The sequence below is a fragment of the Sorex araneus genome, chromosome 5 (assembly GCF_027595985.1).
Source record: "Sorex araneus isolate mSorAra2 chromosome 5, mSorAra2.pri, whole genome shotgun sequence".
Taxonomy (NCBI): domain Eukaryota; kingdom Metazoa; phylum Chordata; class Mammalia; order Eulipotyphla; family Soricidae; genus Sorex; species Sorex araneus.
This window is the reverse complement of record NC_073306.1, coordinates 172004192-172023778: the sequence shown is the minus strand read 5'-3', so window position 1 is coordinate 172023778 and position 19587 is coordinate 172004192. Positions and strand designations below refer to the sequence as shown.

The 19587-nt window shown below is 46.9% G+C and overlaps 1 protein-coding gene across 2 annotated transcripts in view; it reads right to left on the bottom strand.

Annotated features, from left to right (window-relative positions):
• Positions 1-19587, bottom strand: part of WDR19 (WD repeat domain 19) — a 63282-nt gene that overhangs the window by 20285 nt on the left and 23410 nt on the right. For both annotated transcript variants that reach the window (XM_004608061.2, XM_055137604.1), the window contains 14 exons: positions 19300-19412; positions 18785-18958; positions 17025-17095; positions 16381-16553; positions 16177-16291; positions 14781-14887; positions 13888-14010; positions 11211-11360; positions 9504-9651; positions 9164-9368; positions 6990-7149; positions 6542-6652; positions 4840-4949; positions 988-1045 (listed from right to left, as the gene is read on the bottom strand). In XM_004608061.2, coding sequence (XP_004608118.2) covers positions 988-1045; positions 4840-4949; positions 6542-6652; positions 6990-7149; positions 9164-9368; positions 9504-9651; positions 11211-11360; positions 13888-14010; positions 14781-14887; positions 16177-16291; positions 16381-16553; positions 17025-17095; positions 18785-18958; positions 19300-19412 — 1818 coding nt within the window. The remainder of the gene's footprint in view (positions 1-987; positions 1046-4839; positions 4950-6541; positions 6653-6989; positions 7150-9163; positions 9369-9503; positions 9652-11210; positions 11361-13887; positions 14011-14780; positions 14888-16176; positions 16292-16380; positions 16554-17024; positions 17096-18784; positions 18959-19299; positions 19413-19587) is intronic.

Below are 19587 nucleotides of genomic sequence, written 5' to 3'. Positions count from 1 at the left end.
TGCTTATTCATCTCCAGAAGTGTCTGAATTAAGAGATATATAAAATCTTTATTAACAATTGCTACCATTAAGGAGGTGTTGATGGAGGAGAAAATGTTTTTATGTAGCCATAAACTTTGTTGACTTTTCAAATCGACTATAATAAATCTTCAATACACTACAATTATTACAATTACAATAAAAAGTGCTAGATATAAAACAGAAAATATAAAAGAACTTTGTCTTCACAAGGTCTCACATAACTTAAAAACCTTCGCTTTTATTGCAAAAATTAGTTCCTGGAGCTGAAATTTCAGGTTCATGATAAAAATTACACCAGGAGCACATGATGATGGAAAGGATCAGAAATTCACTTTCACAGGGATTACTGGAATTCGTTAAAAAAAAAAAAAGATGTTTCAGGAAATCATAGCTTGTAAATAGGATGGGATGAAGGTCTTCTTACTCTGGAAAACAAAGCAACAGAACAGCAGGCAGGGCACTTGCCTTGCTCATATCTGACCCGGGTTCTATCCCCGTCAGCCCACACAGTTCTCCAAGCACCAGCAGGTGTGGTTCCTGAGCGCAGAGCCAGGACCAAGTCCTAAGCACTGCCAGGTGTGGCCCCCAAACAAACAGAAATTCTTGTTCTCATCCTTAGTAAGAGGGACATCTTTAGGCTGCAATGGAAAATGTACCCTTTTAAAACAGAATACTGTCATGTTTAGCCTTGGAGAGTTGAAAGTATTCAGAATAATTTAGGGGCTGGGCTATAATATAGCTCTGTGCTAGAGTTTGTGTTTCAGTGTGTGGGCCCAGGTTAGACCCAGCAGGGGCTGGCTGGGGAAGCAGAATAACAGAAGAATACCGTAAGGCAAGTTGTTAATAAGCTGAGAAATGGCTCACCAGCTAGATACTGAGAACAATGCAAATAAGAACATACTTTTTCAAATGAAACTAATACATTCACAGAGAGTCATGTATATCTTATTTTTAATTGAAGTTTACCTTATTATCACCTGTTATCCCTTTCTCGTAATGAGCCAAAGCATTTACATAATCACCCCTGAAAGAAAAATGAGAATGGACTTTAACACACACTGAAGAATCCTATCTACATATATAGGACTTGAAAGTAATGTAATCTTTGTCCACGAATAGCTTAAATTAATAAAATATGTGTTAAACATAAATGCCTATGTTCTTTACAGTCCTTTATTATTTTGAAACTTCAAAGTATTGATCTGGATTTGCTTGACTGTAGAGTACTTACAGAAGGTGTGGCAGGTGTGAACCCTACTCAACTTGTAAGCTGTTTTGGGTTAATTCTGTCCTTCGGGGCACTAAAGGAAATCATGCGAACCATAAAAACCAATGTATTTCCCAAAGGTTCTGTATTTCTGAGAATACGTATTGAGAGATTCTGGGTAGAAATGGAAGTTCATACGGGGATTTACAGTATGTAGGGCCCTGGTTCTTAAGTTGATTTTTTAAAAAGTCTTGTACGTTGGGGCTGGAGAAATTCAGAGGGCAGGGTGCTTGTCTTGTACATGGCTGGGTGGGTTTAAAATCCCCAGCACCCCATACAGTCCCCTGAGGCCCACCCAGAGTGATTGATCCCTGAGCACAGAGCCAGTAATAAGCCCTAAACACTGCTGGGTGTGACTCATTAACTCCCCCCCCCAAAAAAAATTGTACATAATAAAAATAATAATACTGCTTATTCCCATGACTGATAGACCAAGCCCATTTATATCTCAGTTTGGTTTCTGTCGGGACATAACGCATTTGTCCAAGATCCACTTGGAAATCCTTCTCCCTCTACTCCCACTGATACACCATCTTCCTCAGAATAGTGAGAATAGTGAACCTGAGAATGGCACTGTCTGAGCTTGACCTTCTCAGTGCAGGCTAATTCCTCAGCGTCTCTACGCCTCACTCATTTCTCCTACTTGTTGGTTGTGCAGAGACTTTGTAGGTGGATGCACTGTGCTGTCGATTGAGGACTCAGTTCTAAGGCAGCCAGTGGCTTTTCACAACAGTACAGGGCAGAGGGAACTTCTCACATGTGAGCCCAGTTACCTCCACACTATAGGAAGCGTGTCCTGATAAGAATGAGGAACCCAATGCTGTCCATCATCATCATCATCCTGTTGATCATTGAATTTCTTGAGCAGTCTCAGTAACGTCTCCATTTGTCCTAGCCCTGAGATTTTTTAAGCCTCTCTCTACTCGTCCTTTCCAATGGAGGCTCTTTCAGGGTCAGGGCAATGAGATCTATCATTTGCTGTCCGCAGGCAAATCCAAACTGGAGATGCTAAGTTAAGGCTTTGGCATGCTCACTCCTTTGCTGTTGCTTTTGTCTTTGGGCCACACCCAGTGATGCTCAAGGTTACTCCTGGCTCTTCACTCAGGAATCACTCCTGGAGGTGCTCAAGGGACTATATGGGATGCTGGGGATTCAAACCAGGGTTGGTCACATGCAAGGCAAGCACCCTACCCGCTCCAGTTCCTCACTTTGTGTTTTGACTCTATTTTTAAACTGAGATATCACAGCACACAGCAATACTGAAGCCACTGCTTCCTACTTCAGAGCCACTATTCCAATCCCCCCGCGTCCCCTGAGAGTCTGGATGATTCCCCCACAGAGCCCCACCTCCCTGACCCGCTCCCCACACACACTTCAGCTCGGTTGCCAGACCTGTGAGCCTGGCTCAGGGTCGGTTTGCACCAGGGATGGTCTAATTCTTTGCTGTTTCTTTTTTTTTTTTTTCTTTTTGGGTCACACCTGGCAATGCACAGGGGTTACTTCTGGCTCTGTACTCAGGAATTACTCCTGGTGGTACTTGGGGGACCCCATGGGATTCTGGGAATCAAACCTGGGTCAGCTGTATGCAAGCAAATACCCTACCCGCTGTGCTATCACTCCAGCCCCCGATGTTTCTTTATGCCCTGCACACAAACAAGATCACCCAATATTTGTCTCTTACTCTCTTGCTCACTTCACTTAGCACGACGCCTCCCAGTTCCATGCAGGTTGCAGCAAGCTGCAAGATTTCACCTTCTCTTGTGGCCGAGTAGGATTCCAGAGTTTCCTTATTCGCTTGGTTTCTGTCTGTAGGGGCCTCACCTGGCAGGGACCCACGGGCCCGGGCAATTCTCCTCAGGCTGCTCTGGTGGGCGAGTGTTCGGGCCCAGCAGTGCTGATCCACCAGAGGTGCTGGGGACTGACCGCCAAGCCCCTCGAGTGTTCCACCAATCTGAGCCACACCCGTGGCCCTCGCTTAACTTTAGGTGCTCTTCACTCCCGTACTTTCTAATCCTTTTATTTGGTAACTAACTCTCAACTAAGGGCTCTAGCCTGTTTGTTCCTCCCAGAGTTCCCATTGCTCAGAGGCTCCTCTGGCTCTGACCTCATCAAGGTCTGAGATGCATTAACAGACAAGAATTGGGACTGGGCACAGGCTGAGGCGCGAAGGTGTCCAAATAGGCCACTGCCGGTGATAGGGAGATATACCTAGTTAGTCACTATCATCACAAGGAAAAATGTTCCAATTATCGGGGGTCAGGATGCGTGTAGAGATCAGGGTTGCAGTGGGGGTCGGCAAACAAACATCAGTGAGAAACTAGTAGTTTCACAGCCATGCTGAACACAAAGGGTTGAAAAATGTCAACCCCTTTGGGGCTGGAGTGATGGCACAGTGGGGGCAGGCACTTGACCTGCATGCAGCTGATCTGGGTTTGATCCCCGGCACCCCACGTGCTCCCCTGAGTACCGCCCCAAGTGATTCCTGAATGCAGAGCCAGGAGTACCCCTGAGCACTGCTGGGTGTGGCACCAAAAATGAAGAAGGAGAAGGAGGGAGAAGGGAGAGAGAGAGGGAGGAGGAGAAGGAGGAGGAAGGAAGAAGAAAGAAGGGGAAGAGGAGAGGAGGAGAAAAAGAAGGGAGTGTGAGGGGGGAGGAGAAGGAGGAGGAGGAGGAGGAGGAGGACAAGGAGGAGGAGGAGGAGGAGGAAGAGGGAAAATGAAAACCACCACTTTTTGTTGTTTTTTTTTTGCTTTTTGGGTCACACCCAGCAGCGCTCAGGGATCACTCCTGGCTCTACACTCAGGAATTACCCCTGGCCGTGCTCAGGGGACCATATGGAATGCTGGGAATCAAACCCGAGTCGGCCACATGCAAGGCAAACACCCTACCCGCTGTGCTATCACTCCAGCCCCAAAAACCACCACTTTTAAGCCAATAGAAGATTCAGCCAAAACCTAGTATTCCTCACGCCACCTGGAAATCACCCCACAAATCCTCATTGAGTTGCAAAAGGCCACGAGCAGGTTCTGGAAAGCTGCGGGTCCCCTGGTGCCATCACTTCATAGCCCCTCTGTGCCAACTGTGATGCCCCACAACATGTACTGCAATGAGGGCAGGTTCAGAGTCATAGGACCGGAGGGCTGGTAATAAGGGCTGACAAAAATGAGCAAGGCATGGGTGCTGGAGCACAGCGGGGAGGGCATTTGCCTTGCACGAGGCCGATTCGGGTTCGATTCCTAGCATCCCATATGGTCCCCTGAGCACTGTCAGGAGTGATTCCTGAGTGCAGAGCCAGGAGTAACCCCTGTGCATTGCCGGGTGTGACCCAAAAACCAAAAGAAAAAAGAAAAAAAAGTGACAAGACACAACTAGGAAGTACATTTGGGCGTGTGTGCGTCTGGGAGATGTTCCGTTACTATGGCTTTCCCCACCCCCAACCCGCTAAGGGAAGCACTGCTGGAATCGATGGAGGCCTGGTGGTAAGGGACAGTGCAGCCCGGGGATTCACAGAGGTTACCTTCCGATGAAAGTAGAGGAGAGCGGAGACTTACGTGAACTCCAGCTGAATAGCGTATTCCTTGGATATGAACGGCATCTGCTCGGGGGCCAGGCGCTTGGCCAGCTGGAGTGCACGGTCCCAGTGCTGCAAGTCTTTCCTCATCTAGGGAAACCGGAGAAACACTCACTGCCGGTGAGTAAAGTATCTGGGCACCGTCCCCATGGAGGGCGGCGTGAGGCGGAGTGACTGCAACGGGAAACTCGGGCCCGAGAGCCTGTGCAGGAGGGAAAGGCACTTGCCTTGAAGACAGCCCAGCTGGGTTCGGACCCATGGTGCCACAAGAAAATGGTCCCCTAGGCACCACCAGAGGTCGTTTCTGAGCATGGAGCCAGACATTAACCCCGGCACTGCGGGGTGTGACCCACATCATGTCCTACAGCCCTCAAATGAGACTTGATCTATGCAAGAGAATGTCTGGGAGCAGTATTCCTAACGAGGGTGGGAGAGCCCATAACTGGTGAAGGCTGTGCCGTGGGGAGCAAAACCATCCTGGCTGCTGGGGGCCAGAGAGAGAACACAGTAGGGAGGCGCTGGCCGTGCATCCCCACGTGGTCTGCTGAGCATCGCCAGGAGGGATGCCTGAGTACAGAGCCAGGAGTAACCCCAGCATCGCCGGCTGTTACCAAAACCCAAAAACCAAAATAAAAACAAAACATCTTGGCTGTTACAATGATCTGTGACCCTCTAAAACTCAATCCTACCTAACAGAATCCTAGTATTAGATTTTTCTCAGTAGGAAAAAAAATTTAATTCAACCATTATATTAAAATTGATTTTCTTTCTCTTTTTCTCTCTCTCTCTCTCTCTCTCTCTCTCTCTCTTTTATGGTGTCCCATAAATTATTTTTTCTTAGAGGGAAGATTTTAGAAAATTGAGAAAACTTTCCTGTGGAAGCAGATTCTATTCTACTGTGCTCTCGCTCGGGGGCCCCAGGCCCTGAGCAGCTACCGCACAGGACTCTCTTCACTGGGTTCCGCGGAGCCAGGGGTGCTGTGCGCGCCTGAGTCCTCCTCCACACACACTTGAGACGTCCTACAGTCAGAGGCACACGCACCCTCATGTCTCCATTTGGAGAAGAGAAAACTCCCACCACGACCAAACGGGGCGGCCGTGAGGGCTGAAGGGGCGAAGGGCTCAGGCGAGTGCCCAACTGCCCGGGCACCCAGGAACGCAGACAATTTTACTGATGTGAGTTTTGGTAAGTCTCTTCTCTTCAGACACATTTAGACATATAAATTGCGTGTCATGTCACAAGCGTGGCCTTTTATGGGTTGCCAGAATGCAGAAGGAAAATATTTCTGCTGTTTGTGAGTACTCAGAGGTGTGTGGAATTGAAAGGCCGAGGTTCCAGGAGGGGAAAGTGTCTGCGAAAATTGCCCTTAATGTGTGCGTGGGGTGTAGTGCCAGGGCTCCAACTGGGTCTCGTGTGTGTAAGACAACTGCTTTACTGCTGCACCACATCCCTGATCTGGATTTGATTTGGTTTGATTTTGGGGTAACACCTGGTGACTCCTGGCTCGGTGTTCAGGGCAAGAAGGTAGCATACGAGGTGCCAGGGACTGAACGTGGGTCAGCCACATGCAAGACAAGTGCCTTAACATGTGTACAGCAACCTCCAGCTGCTATCCTGAAATGTTAACACTGGAAGTGGGTAACCCTCCCTGGCCGGCTCCTCCCCCTGCCATGCCCCCTACCTCCAGAGCAGCAATAGGGCAGCTGGATGCCAGGTACAGGTCCTGAGCCAGGTTGAAATCGCTGGTAAACATGGCAAGGTGTCCTGCTAAGAGATTGTAGTCCTCGATCCCCTACAAATAAAAGTCGTTTTCATGAAAAAAAAAAAAAAAGTAAGACTTTAACTCTTTTGCTTTGTTTTGTTTTTTGGGCCACACCTGGTGATAGTCAGGGGTTCCTCCTGGCTCTGAGCTCAGGAACCACTCCTGGTGGTGCTTGGGGGACCATATGGGATGCCAGGGACCCCCTCCCTTTTTCAAAAAAAAAAATTTAAACAGACTGCTCAGCAGGAAGCAGGGTGTTCCGCCCGTTACCCGGTGGGCCAGGTAAGGCTCACTCCGGAGGCTTCCCTGTGCCTGCATCAGCAGCCTTGGCAGCTCAGGCGGAAGGGTCACACCGGGGGCGGCTGACCTTGATTTGTTCCAGGGACATGACGATGCCAACGTTTCCAATGGCCCGATAAACACGAATGGCGAACTCCACGTCCATGTGATGGAGGCAAGCTCTGCCCAGCTCGTCCCAGGCGGCCTGATCGTTGAGAACCCGGCAAATGTCCCAGGCATCGGGGAACCTAGGGGTGAGCGCACAAGCTTCAGCAGGGCGCTCCCCCGGCCCCGAGTGTGAGTGCCAAATCCACAGAGACAACATTTGAAAACCATTTCTGAATTGGTAGCTGTCGAATGATGCTGAGTAATGAAAAACTCTATAACTTCCCTTCCTTGGGATACATTTTTTCTTTAATCTTTTTTAATTAGTCGAAATCTACTCTGTGCAATGACATCTGCTCTTAACTAATTTCACTCATTTCTTTTTATTATTTTTGAATTTCATTTTTTACCCATATTAATAAACACATAGGCTTGCTTAAGTAGCAGGGTCATAAAATTCACATATTCCTAGCAGCAAAATCAGTTCACTGATAATATTTACATTTTCTACAAATTTAAAAGGTACTCAGGGACTGGAGTATAGTACAGCAGGTAGGGCATGCAGGGCATGCAGCCGACCCAGGTCCCCAAGCCCTGTCCAGGTGACCTCTGAGGGCAAAGCCAGGAGTAAGGCCTGAGCAAAGCTAAATGCGGCCCTAAACAAAACAAATTCAAAAAGCACTGAAGGTATAGTTATGAATAATCTCACTGACTCATAATTTTGATTCAAGAGATTATAATATATATATTAATTGTAGAAAACCTGGTGAAGAATACAAAAACAGCATTAAATCAGAAACTTGAGGCAATGAAGTAAATTTTAAGCCAATAATATCTTTCTACCATTGTTCATTGGCTTTACACTACATGTCAATGAAAACTGTTTCTGTTCTCGATTAAGTCTAATGAAATTAGCACAATATTCCTATGCATTTAGAGGTTTCAAACTGGCGCCAGTGAGCTATGGCCCTGAGTCCAAGCCCAGACAGCTGTATTTTTCCTGAATAATTTTTTTTTAATTTGAATCACCGTGAGATAGTTACAAAGCTTTCATGTTTGAGTTTCAGTCATACAATGATCGAGCACCCATCCCTCTCTGAATAAAATCTGAGAGGACACCACAGCTTGTCTGCCCACTGGTTTATCAATGGTCTGGGACTGTCTTCTATACAACAGCCAGCCCTAAGGTTTATGACAGAGACTCAACAGCCTTCAAGGGCTGAAATTTTTTTTTCTTTTGGGGTCACACCTTGTGATGCACAGGGGTTACTCCTGGCTCATGCACTCAGGAATTACTACTGGCGGTGCTCAGAGGACCATATGGGGTGCTGGGAATTGAACCCGGGTTGGCCACGTGCAAGGCAAATGCCCGACCCGCTGTGCTACTGCTCCAGCCCCAAGGGCTGAAATATTTATCATACGACCTGCCACAGAAAGTTTGCTGGGGCCTGAGTGATAGTACAGCAGGGAGGGCATTTGCTGTGCATTTGGCTGACCCAGGTTCAATCCCTGACACCCCATCTAACCCCTCGAGCACTGCCAGGAGTAATTTCTGAGCTTAGAGCCAGGATTTATCCCTGAGCATTGCTGGGTGTGTCCCCAAAAATCAAAATAATAATAATAAATGAAAAATAAGAGAAACAGTCATAAGAATGAGACCCAGGGGCTGGAGAGACAGCTCAAAGGACAAGAGCAGATGTTGTATATGCAGAAGTGCCAGGTCCAATCCTTGGTACCACATGAACCCCCGTAACCTCCCCTCTACCAACCCTGGGCAAAAAAAGAGAGGTAAGAGGAAAAGGCAGGAACAGGAAATCTCAATCAAGGCAAAAACCAACTGCATCAACATCATCAACAGATGATGAAACTGAGAAAACTGCCAACTACGTAGGCTTACTGGATGTGGCCACCTGTGGCGTTCTGACAGGAGTTAGACTTTTTTATTCCTTGGGTTGGGGGGAATACGACACTGACAGCGCAATGGCCCTTCCTCAAGGCCTTATGCTCAGGCTCAGATCCTTGGCCTGCTCTGGGCCTCTCGTAAGTCTGCGGGTGAATAGGGAAAACACTGCCGCCACCATCTATTCTCGTAGGATGTGATCTTTAAACATCACCAAGCACTGCGAGAGACTCAGAAGTGCTTGGGCGACGCGTTACCTTTTGAGCATCAGCGTCTCTGTAAGCATCCGCCTCAGCTCCTCGGGCTTCACGTCTTCGACGTTGTCCAGGAAGCTGTGCGTGCTCAGGTAGAGGTTGTTGATTTTTCCACTCTGGGTCTGGCAGGTCAGCTCCCCATTGTACAGGAGCAAAGGCTTATTCAAGAAGGGAACTTTGGTGCTGCCGACCAAAACGACCTTGGCGCCTACATCAGGGATAAGAGCAGATGCAGAGAGCGAGCACGTGGCAGAAAGAGTCGCTTCCGTTTCATTGCGGTGGAAATTCATTTATCCACAGCAGCAAAAAAAAACAAATCAAACAAACAAACAAAAAGGGGTACCTTGTATGGTGTCCTTGTGAAAGACGTACGTGTACACCTTATCATCGTCATAGGCGATAAAGACACCTTTGTCCAAGGGCCAGTTTTCCCAAAGGACGCCTTTAATGGTCGGGGGGAAATCTGGAATCTCGTAGGTTGTGTCGTTAACCTGCAACACAGAATTTTCAGACTTGCCTGAGTGGATCCTGAGGCATCCCCCGGGGCTTCCGGGCAGCCGAGCCGCCCGCCAGCCTCACCTCCGCCAGCCTAACACGCTAACCACAACAGGAGGGAATGTTTTTTTTCCTGTTCCCTGCCAAAGTCCTCATAAAAGAAACAACTCCCCCAACAACCCTATGGCTTCTATAGCAAAGTAGAGTTAAAAAAAAAATTCTAAAATCTGGCAAATACCCAATTAAAAAATATCAAGTTAGGCATAAAACTTCAGACCCAGGGGTCTGGAGAGATAGTACAGTGGGTAGGGCACTTGCCTTGCCTGCAGCCGACCCGGGTTCGAACCCTGGCATTCCCTTGAGCACCACAAAGAGTAATTCTTGTATACAGAGGTAGTAGTTAAACCCTGAGCATTGCTGGGTGTGGCCCCCAAACAAAACAAAATAAAACTTCAGATTTAAAAGAAAAGGGAGCAGGGACCAAGGGCAGGACTCAGGGGGCTGGACTGCATGCTTGCTCCGGGCGGGGGTGCTGGGGTGCGTCCCTGGCGGCATGTCTCCCCCAGCCACCAGAAATGACGCTCAGGTTCAGCATCTCGTGGTCTCTGGGGCTGGGATGTGGCACCGAGATGCCCCGTGGGGGGGAACTGTGGGTTCCAACCCTGGCACCACAGTCCTCCTGAGCACTTGCTGAGCCCCAAACCTCACCAGCCTGGCACAGGGGATGGAGCACAGGCCTCAAAGTTTGGGGCGAGGTGGTTGATCCCCAGCACCTCGCAGAGCACAGCTGGGAGTAGCCCCCCATAATTAACAAATATGTCTCCGGGAGTGATGCTATAAAACAAAATTGTAAAATCACAAAAAATGTTTTCTTCATCATGGAAATTTCCTCAGTCATAAAAATGGGCAAAAACATAACAAAAAGGTGCCCTTGGCGCTGGCGGGAGAAAATGATTATTATTTATGGGGTGGCGCAGGGTGGGGATGAGGGGCTGGGATCCACCCAGCAGGGCTCAGGCTGACTCCCAGTTCTGTGCTCAGGGATCCCTACTGGTGGTACCAGGGGACCGTCTGCAGCGCAGGGATCAAACCTGGGTTGGCAGCATGCAAGGCAGGCACCTCAAAGCCCGTACTATCTGGCCCAGGAAAAGGATCTTATATAGGAGAAATTTTTCTTAAAATATATAATAATATATTATATATATACCTTTATATTATATATATATATATATATATATATATACCTTTCTTCAAAAGCTGAACTTTTTTTTTTTAAATTTAATAGCAAAACACTCTAAGGGAGCAACAACTAGCAACACTCAAAAGGCAATGAAATGGAAGAGCTGCCTGTGGAACTGGGTTTATGGTGTGGTGGGATGTCGGCAAGGGTCCCTGGAACACTGTGGTGGGAAACAAGACTCTCCAGTGGAAAGTGTGACGGAACATGGAGTGGGCATGGAACTTTTACTGATGGTATCACAAATCACAGCACCACAATAAAGATGGCAGTAAAATAAACATACAAATAAAGCATTTTAACAAGTTTTAAACTTACTGGACAGTAGACAAATCCCTCACTTTTCTCATCAATGAAAACTAATCTGGTCCCGTTTGGGTCAGGAAAAATCTTTTTCACGCCAACAGAATGCCGATAATCATTCACAAATTGCCAATCTTCAATGTAGAAATACTGAATCATACCAGTCTGGGGGTGGGTGGGGGGAAACAGTCATATAAAAATGTCAAGAAAATATTCTCAGCATTTAAATTAAATATACTTCCTAATTTAAAAAGAAAAAATAAATTCTTATTTTTGATGAGTCTAAATAACATTTAGTAAATATATAAGGTACAGAGCCAAGAAAATAACTAAAATGAGAATGTTCAAGTGATTCAATAATTCTAATCGTAAGTCTTAATGGGTTTTTCAGACATTCTGCTTGCAGAAAATAGCCTTACTAATTACTTCCAAGTGACTCTGAGGGCCAGAGACTGACAGCACTGGGGGTCAGGTGCTTGCCTTGCACGAGGCTGACTCTGGTGGAAGGCATGGTGAGGGGGAGTTCTGGCAGCCCCCAAACACCACCAGGAGCAGTGCTGGGTGCCCCAGCATGCCAGGGAGGTCTGGGTAATCTCCAGCACCTCAGGGCTTTATCGGCCCCACATCCTCAGGCCCTTGCAAGGAAGCCCGGGGACTCCCTAGCATGGAGGCCAAAAGTAACTAACTCCATTGCTAACTGGATAAAAAGCCACGTGCACAGTGGAAGAGTAACATTTCTATCAGGTTCCCGTTCTGCCATAAACGTACGACCTTCTCCTTCGGCAGTGTCCTCATCCTCAGCATTCCCCAAGTGTAAACTTACCGGATAGTTCGGGGAGACGGGGGGGAGGGGGCCCGGGGAGGGCTAAAGCATTGTTCTGTTTTGTTCTATCAATACATAAAACCTACCTACCGCATTCTGCTACATAACAGCATAGAGACTCTTAATTCTAGGGTGCTAGAGAACCTACCAAACAGCGATCCAGGGGCCTGGGGCCACTCCCGGCTGAGTGGACCTGATGTTTCAGCAGTGCTGGGGGCACCAGAGCACATCCAGTGATACTCAGGGCTCATGTGAGATCTGGAATCAAACTCTCATCTATCTCCCTGGCCCCAAACTTAATTCAAAAAAGTTGTTCTTATGGCAATAAGAACAAGCTTTAAGAAAAAAAAAATTGGTTTATTTTCTTGTTTGGTGTGGTGTTGGGAATTGAACCCAGAGTTTCCGTATAGGCAAAACATCTGTGGCATCATAGAGTTGCATCCCTGCAAAAGATGCTCTTTCCCCCCAACCCACCTCTTGCTTTTGGGACATTCCCAGCATTGTTCGGGGCTCACTTTTAACTTTGTGCTGAGGAATCCCTCATGGCAGTGCCTGGAGAAGCGGATGTTGTCAGAGAATGAATCCAGGCCAGCATATACAAGGCAAGCATATGTATGCACTCACCTTTTATTTTTTATTTTATTTTTAGCTTTTTGGGTCACACCCGGCAATGCTCAAGGGTTACTCCTGGCTCTGCACTCAGGAATTACTCCTGGCAGTGCCCGGGGGACCATATGGGATGCTGGGAATTGAACCCAGGTCGGCCTGTGAAGGCAAATGCCCTACCCGCTGTGCTATCTCTCCAGCCCCTGCACTCACCTTTTAAATATAACACATGCTGTATTAAAAAGATGTTCTTAAAAATACATTTTATGTAATAAAATGGAGTATTTGAAACAATAAGCAATGCTTTTCAAGTGTAGAATAATGACTTTCTACAACTTTATTCTTTTAGGAACTGAACAAAATAATGGAGATGGGGAGCTGGAGCAACAGTACAGAGGGTAAGGCTTTGCACACAGTTAACTAGCTTCAATCTCTAGCAGCCCCCAGGGACCCCCTGAGTTCCATCAGAAATGATCCCTGAGTGTAAAGCGAAGAGTAATCCTTGAGCACTGCTGGTGTTACCCAAACCCCCAAACAAATAAATACTGTCTCATATACTTTGAAAACATCCTTGAAAACTTTTTCTAAATATAAGGTGCTATTACTATATTCTATATAGGTGCTACCTAACACACACACATATATATATACAGCTACATAAAATGGTATTTACATTATACTATATATACTATATAATATAAATTTTATACAGTTGTGTTACTATATTACTTATAAAGTAATTATATAAGGTGCCAACATCATATTAAAGGATATTACTATAATGTGCTAATGTAATAGAGGTACAAGTTATCTATGACTTAAAATAGCAATAGACAAAAGTGGAATTTTCAACATTTAATTAAATTTAGTATTTATGAACACCAACCAAATTCAGGCATTAGAGAAAGTTGAATTAACTCCTTAAATTAAATCCTTAAGAATCAAGACAAGAAAAATGAGGCTTGGAGGAGTTAAGTAAGAGCTAGAAAGTAATGAAATTGGTATTTGAGTGCAGATAAAATTTGCCCCTTTTCCTACCCTCAAACTAGCAATCACACGAGCGCTGTCACGCTAGCAAATCAGGCTACCTTCGTGCTTGATGTGAGTATATATTATTCTAAATATTTTATGCTATATGTTTACCTATTACTGGTTCACACAGAGTACACAGCTGCACAGATGTTTGAATATAGCAACTGTAGTTTGTAATGCAAACCAAAAAGAAGGCTCTCTGTGTGCTGTACAAACGATGACGGTACGTACATCTGTCCCGTAGACGAGGAAGTCCGCGGTGAGCGCATGGCATAAAATCCGGCACTTATCGTCCACAGCAGGGAAAAGCCGCGTCTCACGTTCTTCCTGAGTGTCCGAGATTTCACTTTCTATCTAAATCACAGAAAACAAGAGGGGCTTGGAGATCGGAGCCAACAGGGCTGAGCTCAACTCGAGGTCCAGACACTCAATACTCCCACAGGACCCCGACTCATAGGCACTGGATCCCCCTCCTGCGGTGGGAACTCATCTCTCGGCAGGCTCTGCCGCTCTTTAGGATCTGATGCCAGGGTCCTACCAGATGCAGAGAGGATGCTGAGGTTTATGCTTGGTTTGGTTTTGTCCTTTGGGCCACAGGCGATGCTCAGGGGTTTCTCCTGGCTCTGAACTCAGGGATTACAGCTCATGGCATTCAGGGGACCATGAAGGATGCGAGGGACGGAACCCAGGTCAGCTGCATCAAGGCAAACTCCCTACCCTCTCTGGCCTGTCAGCTGAGGTTTGGGGCCTCTCTTCCGGGGCTGACAGCTCTTAGACCTTCAACAGGCACCTGGGCCTACTTTCACAGCTCTGCACAGGACACACTCGGTAGTGGGAGTCCCACCAGGAAGCCCCACGGGGCGGCATCCTCATCGCTGTCGCTCCTCCTCCCAGATGCCAGCAACAACACAGTCTTTCTCTAGCAAAAGCCATGCGGTGGGGAGAGTAGGTTTCTGGGGAAGGACCGGAGGCCGCACCCACTTGGGAGAGAGTTGTCGGCGCTGGGCATACGGCTGGTGCCTGACTGGTCTGTGCAGTGGCTCCAGACCAAAGTCCTGGAGAGCTGGCCAGCAGGCTGGTCACCGGCACGTCCAGAGCAGGCCTTGGCGAAGCGTGACACTTACCAAATGCAACTGGACTTTGCCTTCAAACAGAGCCGCGGCGTAGTCGGAATGCAGGCAGACGCTGGCCACCGTCCCCAGGTACTCCACGTCTTTCAACCTTTTCACGGCTGCGAGGATGCAGAGAAACCCATTGAAATAGCAACAAGATGACAGAAACACTTGTAAATAACAGTTAAATGGCAGGATCTCTGCAAGGGTATTTCAACCCCTCTCCTCAGCAAGCAAAAGGGTTTTTTTAGGGGGAGGGGGGTCATCATTTCTAAAAAAAAGATCTTAGTGGCCATAGAAATTTTCTTTGGGAACTTCCTTAATGACCCATAGGAAATCAGTCACATGAGAAATGACCAAAAATTAGACTCTAGTGAAAACAGGTGACTAGCTGTTGTCAATCTCAAGCGAATGTCTAAGCCGGAGGCAGGAGAGAGAAAGGAGGAAAGTGGAGGCAAGGCACCCTTCGGGTGCTATAGGCCGTTCTTTAAAGGAAAACAAGGCGGGAGGGAAGCAGCACTCACTAAGCACCCACGGGACAGGGGAGTCCCTAAAAGCGTTTCTGTGCGCGGGCAAATGACAGGGTTCATTTCAGGACTCCATACAGGCCGCACGGCAACTCATATTCCAGTCGAGCAAGCAAGGCCCACGGGGGCAAGTGCTCTGCGGTCGCCTGCCTACGTCAGGTGTGGGACGTATTTTTTTCCTGGTTTGTGGGCAACACCTGGCGGTGCCCAGGACTTACTCTCGGCTCTGCGCTCAGGAGACCACAGCTGGTACCTGGGATCGATCCCAGGTCAGCTACAAACAAGGCTAGTGCCCTACCTGCTATCCCATCACTCTAGTCCCAGTTATTTACCTGCTATTTATCTACTATTTATCTGCTATCTGCTATTTACCCACCACACAGACTTGGATCTGTACCAGACCCATCTCATTTATTTCATTATGATGAACTTATGTTGGTTTATAAGAGTATCTCTCTCTCTCTCTCTCTTTTCTTGGTTGGGGGCGGGGGGAGAGGCACACTCAAAGATCAGAATTTACTCATAGCTCAGTGCCCAGGGATCATTCCTGAAATTTCTCAGGGGACCATATGGGGTGCCAGGGATTGAACCCACGTTGGCCACATGCAAGGCCAGCACCCTGCCTCTGTCCTATCACTCTGGGCCCAGCCGAGGGACATTTGTAGGCTGCTTCCCTCTCCTGCCTCCCCAACAAAGGAGGAAAAATCATATCTTGCCCCAAGTGATGCAAATTTCTTAGCAGATTTCACACCCACTGAACCTAAATGAGAGATGTCCCAGGGAAACACCAGTGAAAGACTCAGCGACGTGAGAAAGGTTGGAGCCTTCCGGAAAGAGTCATGGCAATTGCCGGCTGAGGCAGCCAGCGGCTGCAGACTTGCCGTTCTCCCCGAGGACATAGAACCAGGCGCGGTTATTCATTCCCACAGCCAGGTGAAAAAGCCCCACGGCCACGAAGTTGGGTTCCACGTCCACGAAAACCGTGACTGGGAGCTCCTGGGCAGAGGACAGAGGAAAGGAAGGGCAGGCAGTCAGTCAGTGGCCACCAGCGCGGGGCTCCGAAACAAGAGGAAGTGTCTGCTCACTCCTTCCACGGGGTTGGCGACGGTGACTTCCAGGAGGGAGGTGAGGTAGGCGATCCTCGTGCTGCACGCGTCCCCGAGGATGGGGAGCTTGGTCAGGAAGACGTGCAGGGCGCCCCGCTGGGTGGACAACGCCAGCAACTGGCCATCGTCTGTCCAGGACAAGGTGCCCAGCCCTGAAATCACGCATAAAAGAACAGATCCTTCAGCAAACAGGCTGGCAACGGGCAGAGAAGCCGGTATGCCCACGCCGGCTCCAGGAGCCCTTGCAAGTTTCAAATACTTTCCGTAGCTCTGGAGCCTGTACAGAGACTCGGGCATTCTCGAGTGGCTGGCATAGCGGACACGAGCAGTGAGGCACTCAACAGCAGGGCAAAACGGACAGGTGGGAGCATCTCACTTCTATCACCGGAACTGGGATAAAATTCACTGAAAAGTCTTTGACTCTAAATGGACCTGTATCCTTCTAGTCGAGGAATTTAACTCAACATTCTGGTCAAACTAAGGAGACTATTTTAGAGAACTCTAGAGAAGGGAATTGATACTGATTTTACATTTCCTACAACCGATGCAACTCACAGAAGAATAAACGTTACTCTTTGTAAAAGGACAGATAAAATGACAATATGCTTCCCCCAGATCAATACCTTTATTTTCATCATCCAGGTTGATGATCGCATACATGTCTTTTAATTCTGATAAGTCATGGATTTTAATGCTGAAAATAACAACAAAAAAGTCTGATAAGTCATGGATTTTAGTGCTGAAGAACAAAAACTAAAAAAAAATCTCAAATAAGTTATGGATTTTAATGCTGAAAACAACAAAAAATGTCTTAAATATGTATTTTAAGCAAAATCACATTTGTTCACAATGATAAGCCATAGGGGAGATCACTCATCTTCAAAAGAGATGTACCAAATGATCTACTGGGTAAACACGTTGGGGCTGGAGACAGTACCACAGGTGAGGGTCTTGCCTTGCATGCTACCGATCAGGGCCTGATCCCCAGCACCTGATCTTGGTGATCACAGTGATGCAATAAACTTAATATGAGATGGAATTGTTTCTTTCATTTTACTGTTTTTGGTTTTGTGTGTGTGTGTGTGTGTGCATTTGTTTATCTGTTTTGGGGGTCACACTGGCAGTGCTCAGAGCCTTCTCCTGGTTCTGCACTCAGAGATCACTCCTGGTGGGCTTGGGGGACCCTATGGGTGCTGAGGATCAAACACGGGTCAACTGCGTGTAGACAAGTGGTCGGTCTGCTATGATATCTCTTGCCTAATTGCTGCTGTTTTTTTTTATTTTTTGGTACTCCCAAGTAGAGTTCCAGGGGCGGATGCTGAGGCCCTGCAATGTTGGAAGTTACCTGGGACCATACCAGCAGTGCTCAGGTGCTTGTAGGGCCACCCCAGTGGGGCTGGGGTCCTCAGGGTCACATGCATAACACTTGGGAGCTCTCACAGCTGCATCCAGCCATGCCTGGGGGACTGGGTGGTACTGAGGGTAAAACTGCAGTCAGGGTCATGCAAATGCCACTTGGCCCTTCTCTGGCTCCCACCCCTCGACCTGGCTGCGTATGGCTACTCTGCAGAGCAACTTCCTCTCGGGAACCCGCCCTGGCACTTCTTAGGGCCCTGGGACTCCCTTCTTGAAACAATTTGGGGTCATACCTGGAAAATCATAGGTCTTACTTCTAGTTCTGTGCGTAGAGATCACTCCTGGTGGTGCTTGGGGAGATATATATGGTAGCAGGAAACCTCACAGGCCAGCTGTGTCCAGGCAAGGACCTTACCTGCTATACTATCTCTCTGGTCCAGAAATGCCTTTTTTTAAAAAATGGGCCCAGTATGCCTCTGCTGTGCAACTCTGCTAACAAGCCTACTTTTTTTTTTTTAAGAGCACATTTCAGGTAAGGCTTTATACTTAATGTACATTTTGTCTTTGAAGTTTTACCCTGAATAGCAAGGGCAGTGATGAAAGAATCTTAGAAAATTTCTATATCAGGGGCTGCACATGGCTGACTTGGGTTCGATCCCTGGTGTTCCATACAGTTCCCTGAGCACTGCCAGGAGTGGTCCCTGAGTGCAGAGCCAGATGTAACCCCTGAGCATCACATTGGGAGTGTCCCACCCCACCCCCAAGAAAAAGAAAGAAAACTTCTATTGCAAATATATTCTAAGAGTGCAAGAAATTCTAGATGTCAGATTCATTAGCTATCAATGTCTTGTTAAGTCTCTTGATTACCACCAGGAGTCATCCCCCCAAGAGCTGCCAGGCACGAGCTCCCAAACAAAGAGTTCTCTATGTACCTCCTAGACAAAGCGCTCACTAGAATGTGTGTCTGACAGAATCCTACTGAAAAGGAAGGTAGAGGCTTTCCTGAGAATTTGGGAATCTAACTTACCAGTTATCACCACAGGTAGCTGCTTTGTTAAGGGTCTGTGATATTGCAATACTGGTTAAATTATCTTTATGGTCACAAGTCTGAATTACCTCTTGACCAATCTCTCGAATATGAGTGGAAATCACCACAAAAGTTCCACGGGAAAAACCAATCATTATGTAGCCATTACCATACCTATAAAAATGAAAGAAATGAAACAGAAAAAAAGGAGATTGGAGTTATAGATTAGGAGCCAATGTATCGCTATAAATCAATACATAGTCCTTAAAAAATAAATTATCATTGGAAATTTAGAAAATAGGTTCTACAAAATTAGTATACTTGTTTTATAATATAAAATAAATATAATCTACCTTAGCCTATGTAACCAAAACTATGCTGAGTAATTTTGCTTACTGAACCGCAGATTATACAATAGAGTTCTATCCAGAAGCAAAACTATGAAAGAACTGAAATATCATAATTATTAGGAAAGAGCACGTGACTCTCTTTCTGTCTGACGTTTTTGTACTTACCAACTGTAGCAGACAATGCTGCCATAGCGCTGCTGAAATTCGAGATCAATTGGGTTTTCTGGTTCATTTAGATTAAAAAGAAATAAATTTTTCTTGCCAAGCAACACACTTATCTACAAGAAGAAAGTATGAAATGAGTTAAAAATTTATGATCAATGATCAGACCAATAAGCAACTTCAAATAGGATATAAGCAACGAGTCCAATGTGAATTTGTCAGGTGCTATTGTTAGCATAAGTATGTGACAAACTCCAAAAAGCACATTGTAGTAGTAGGTACTAGATCCAA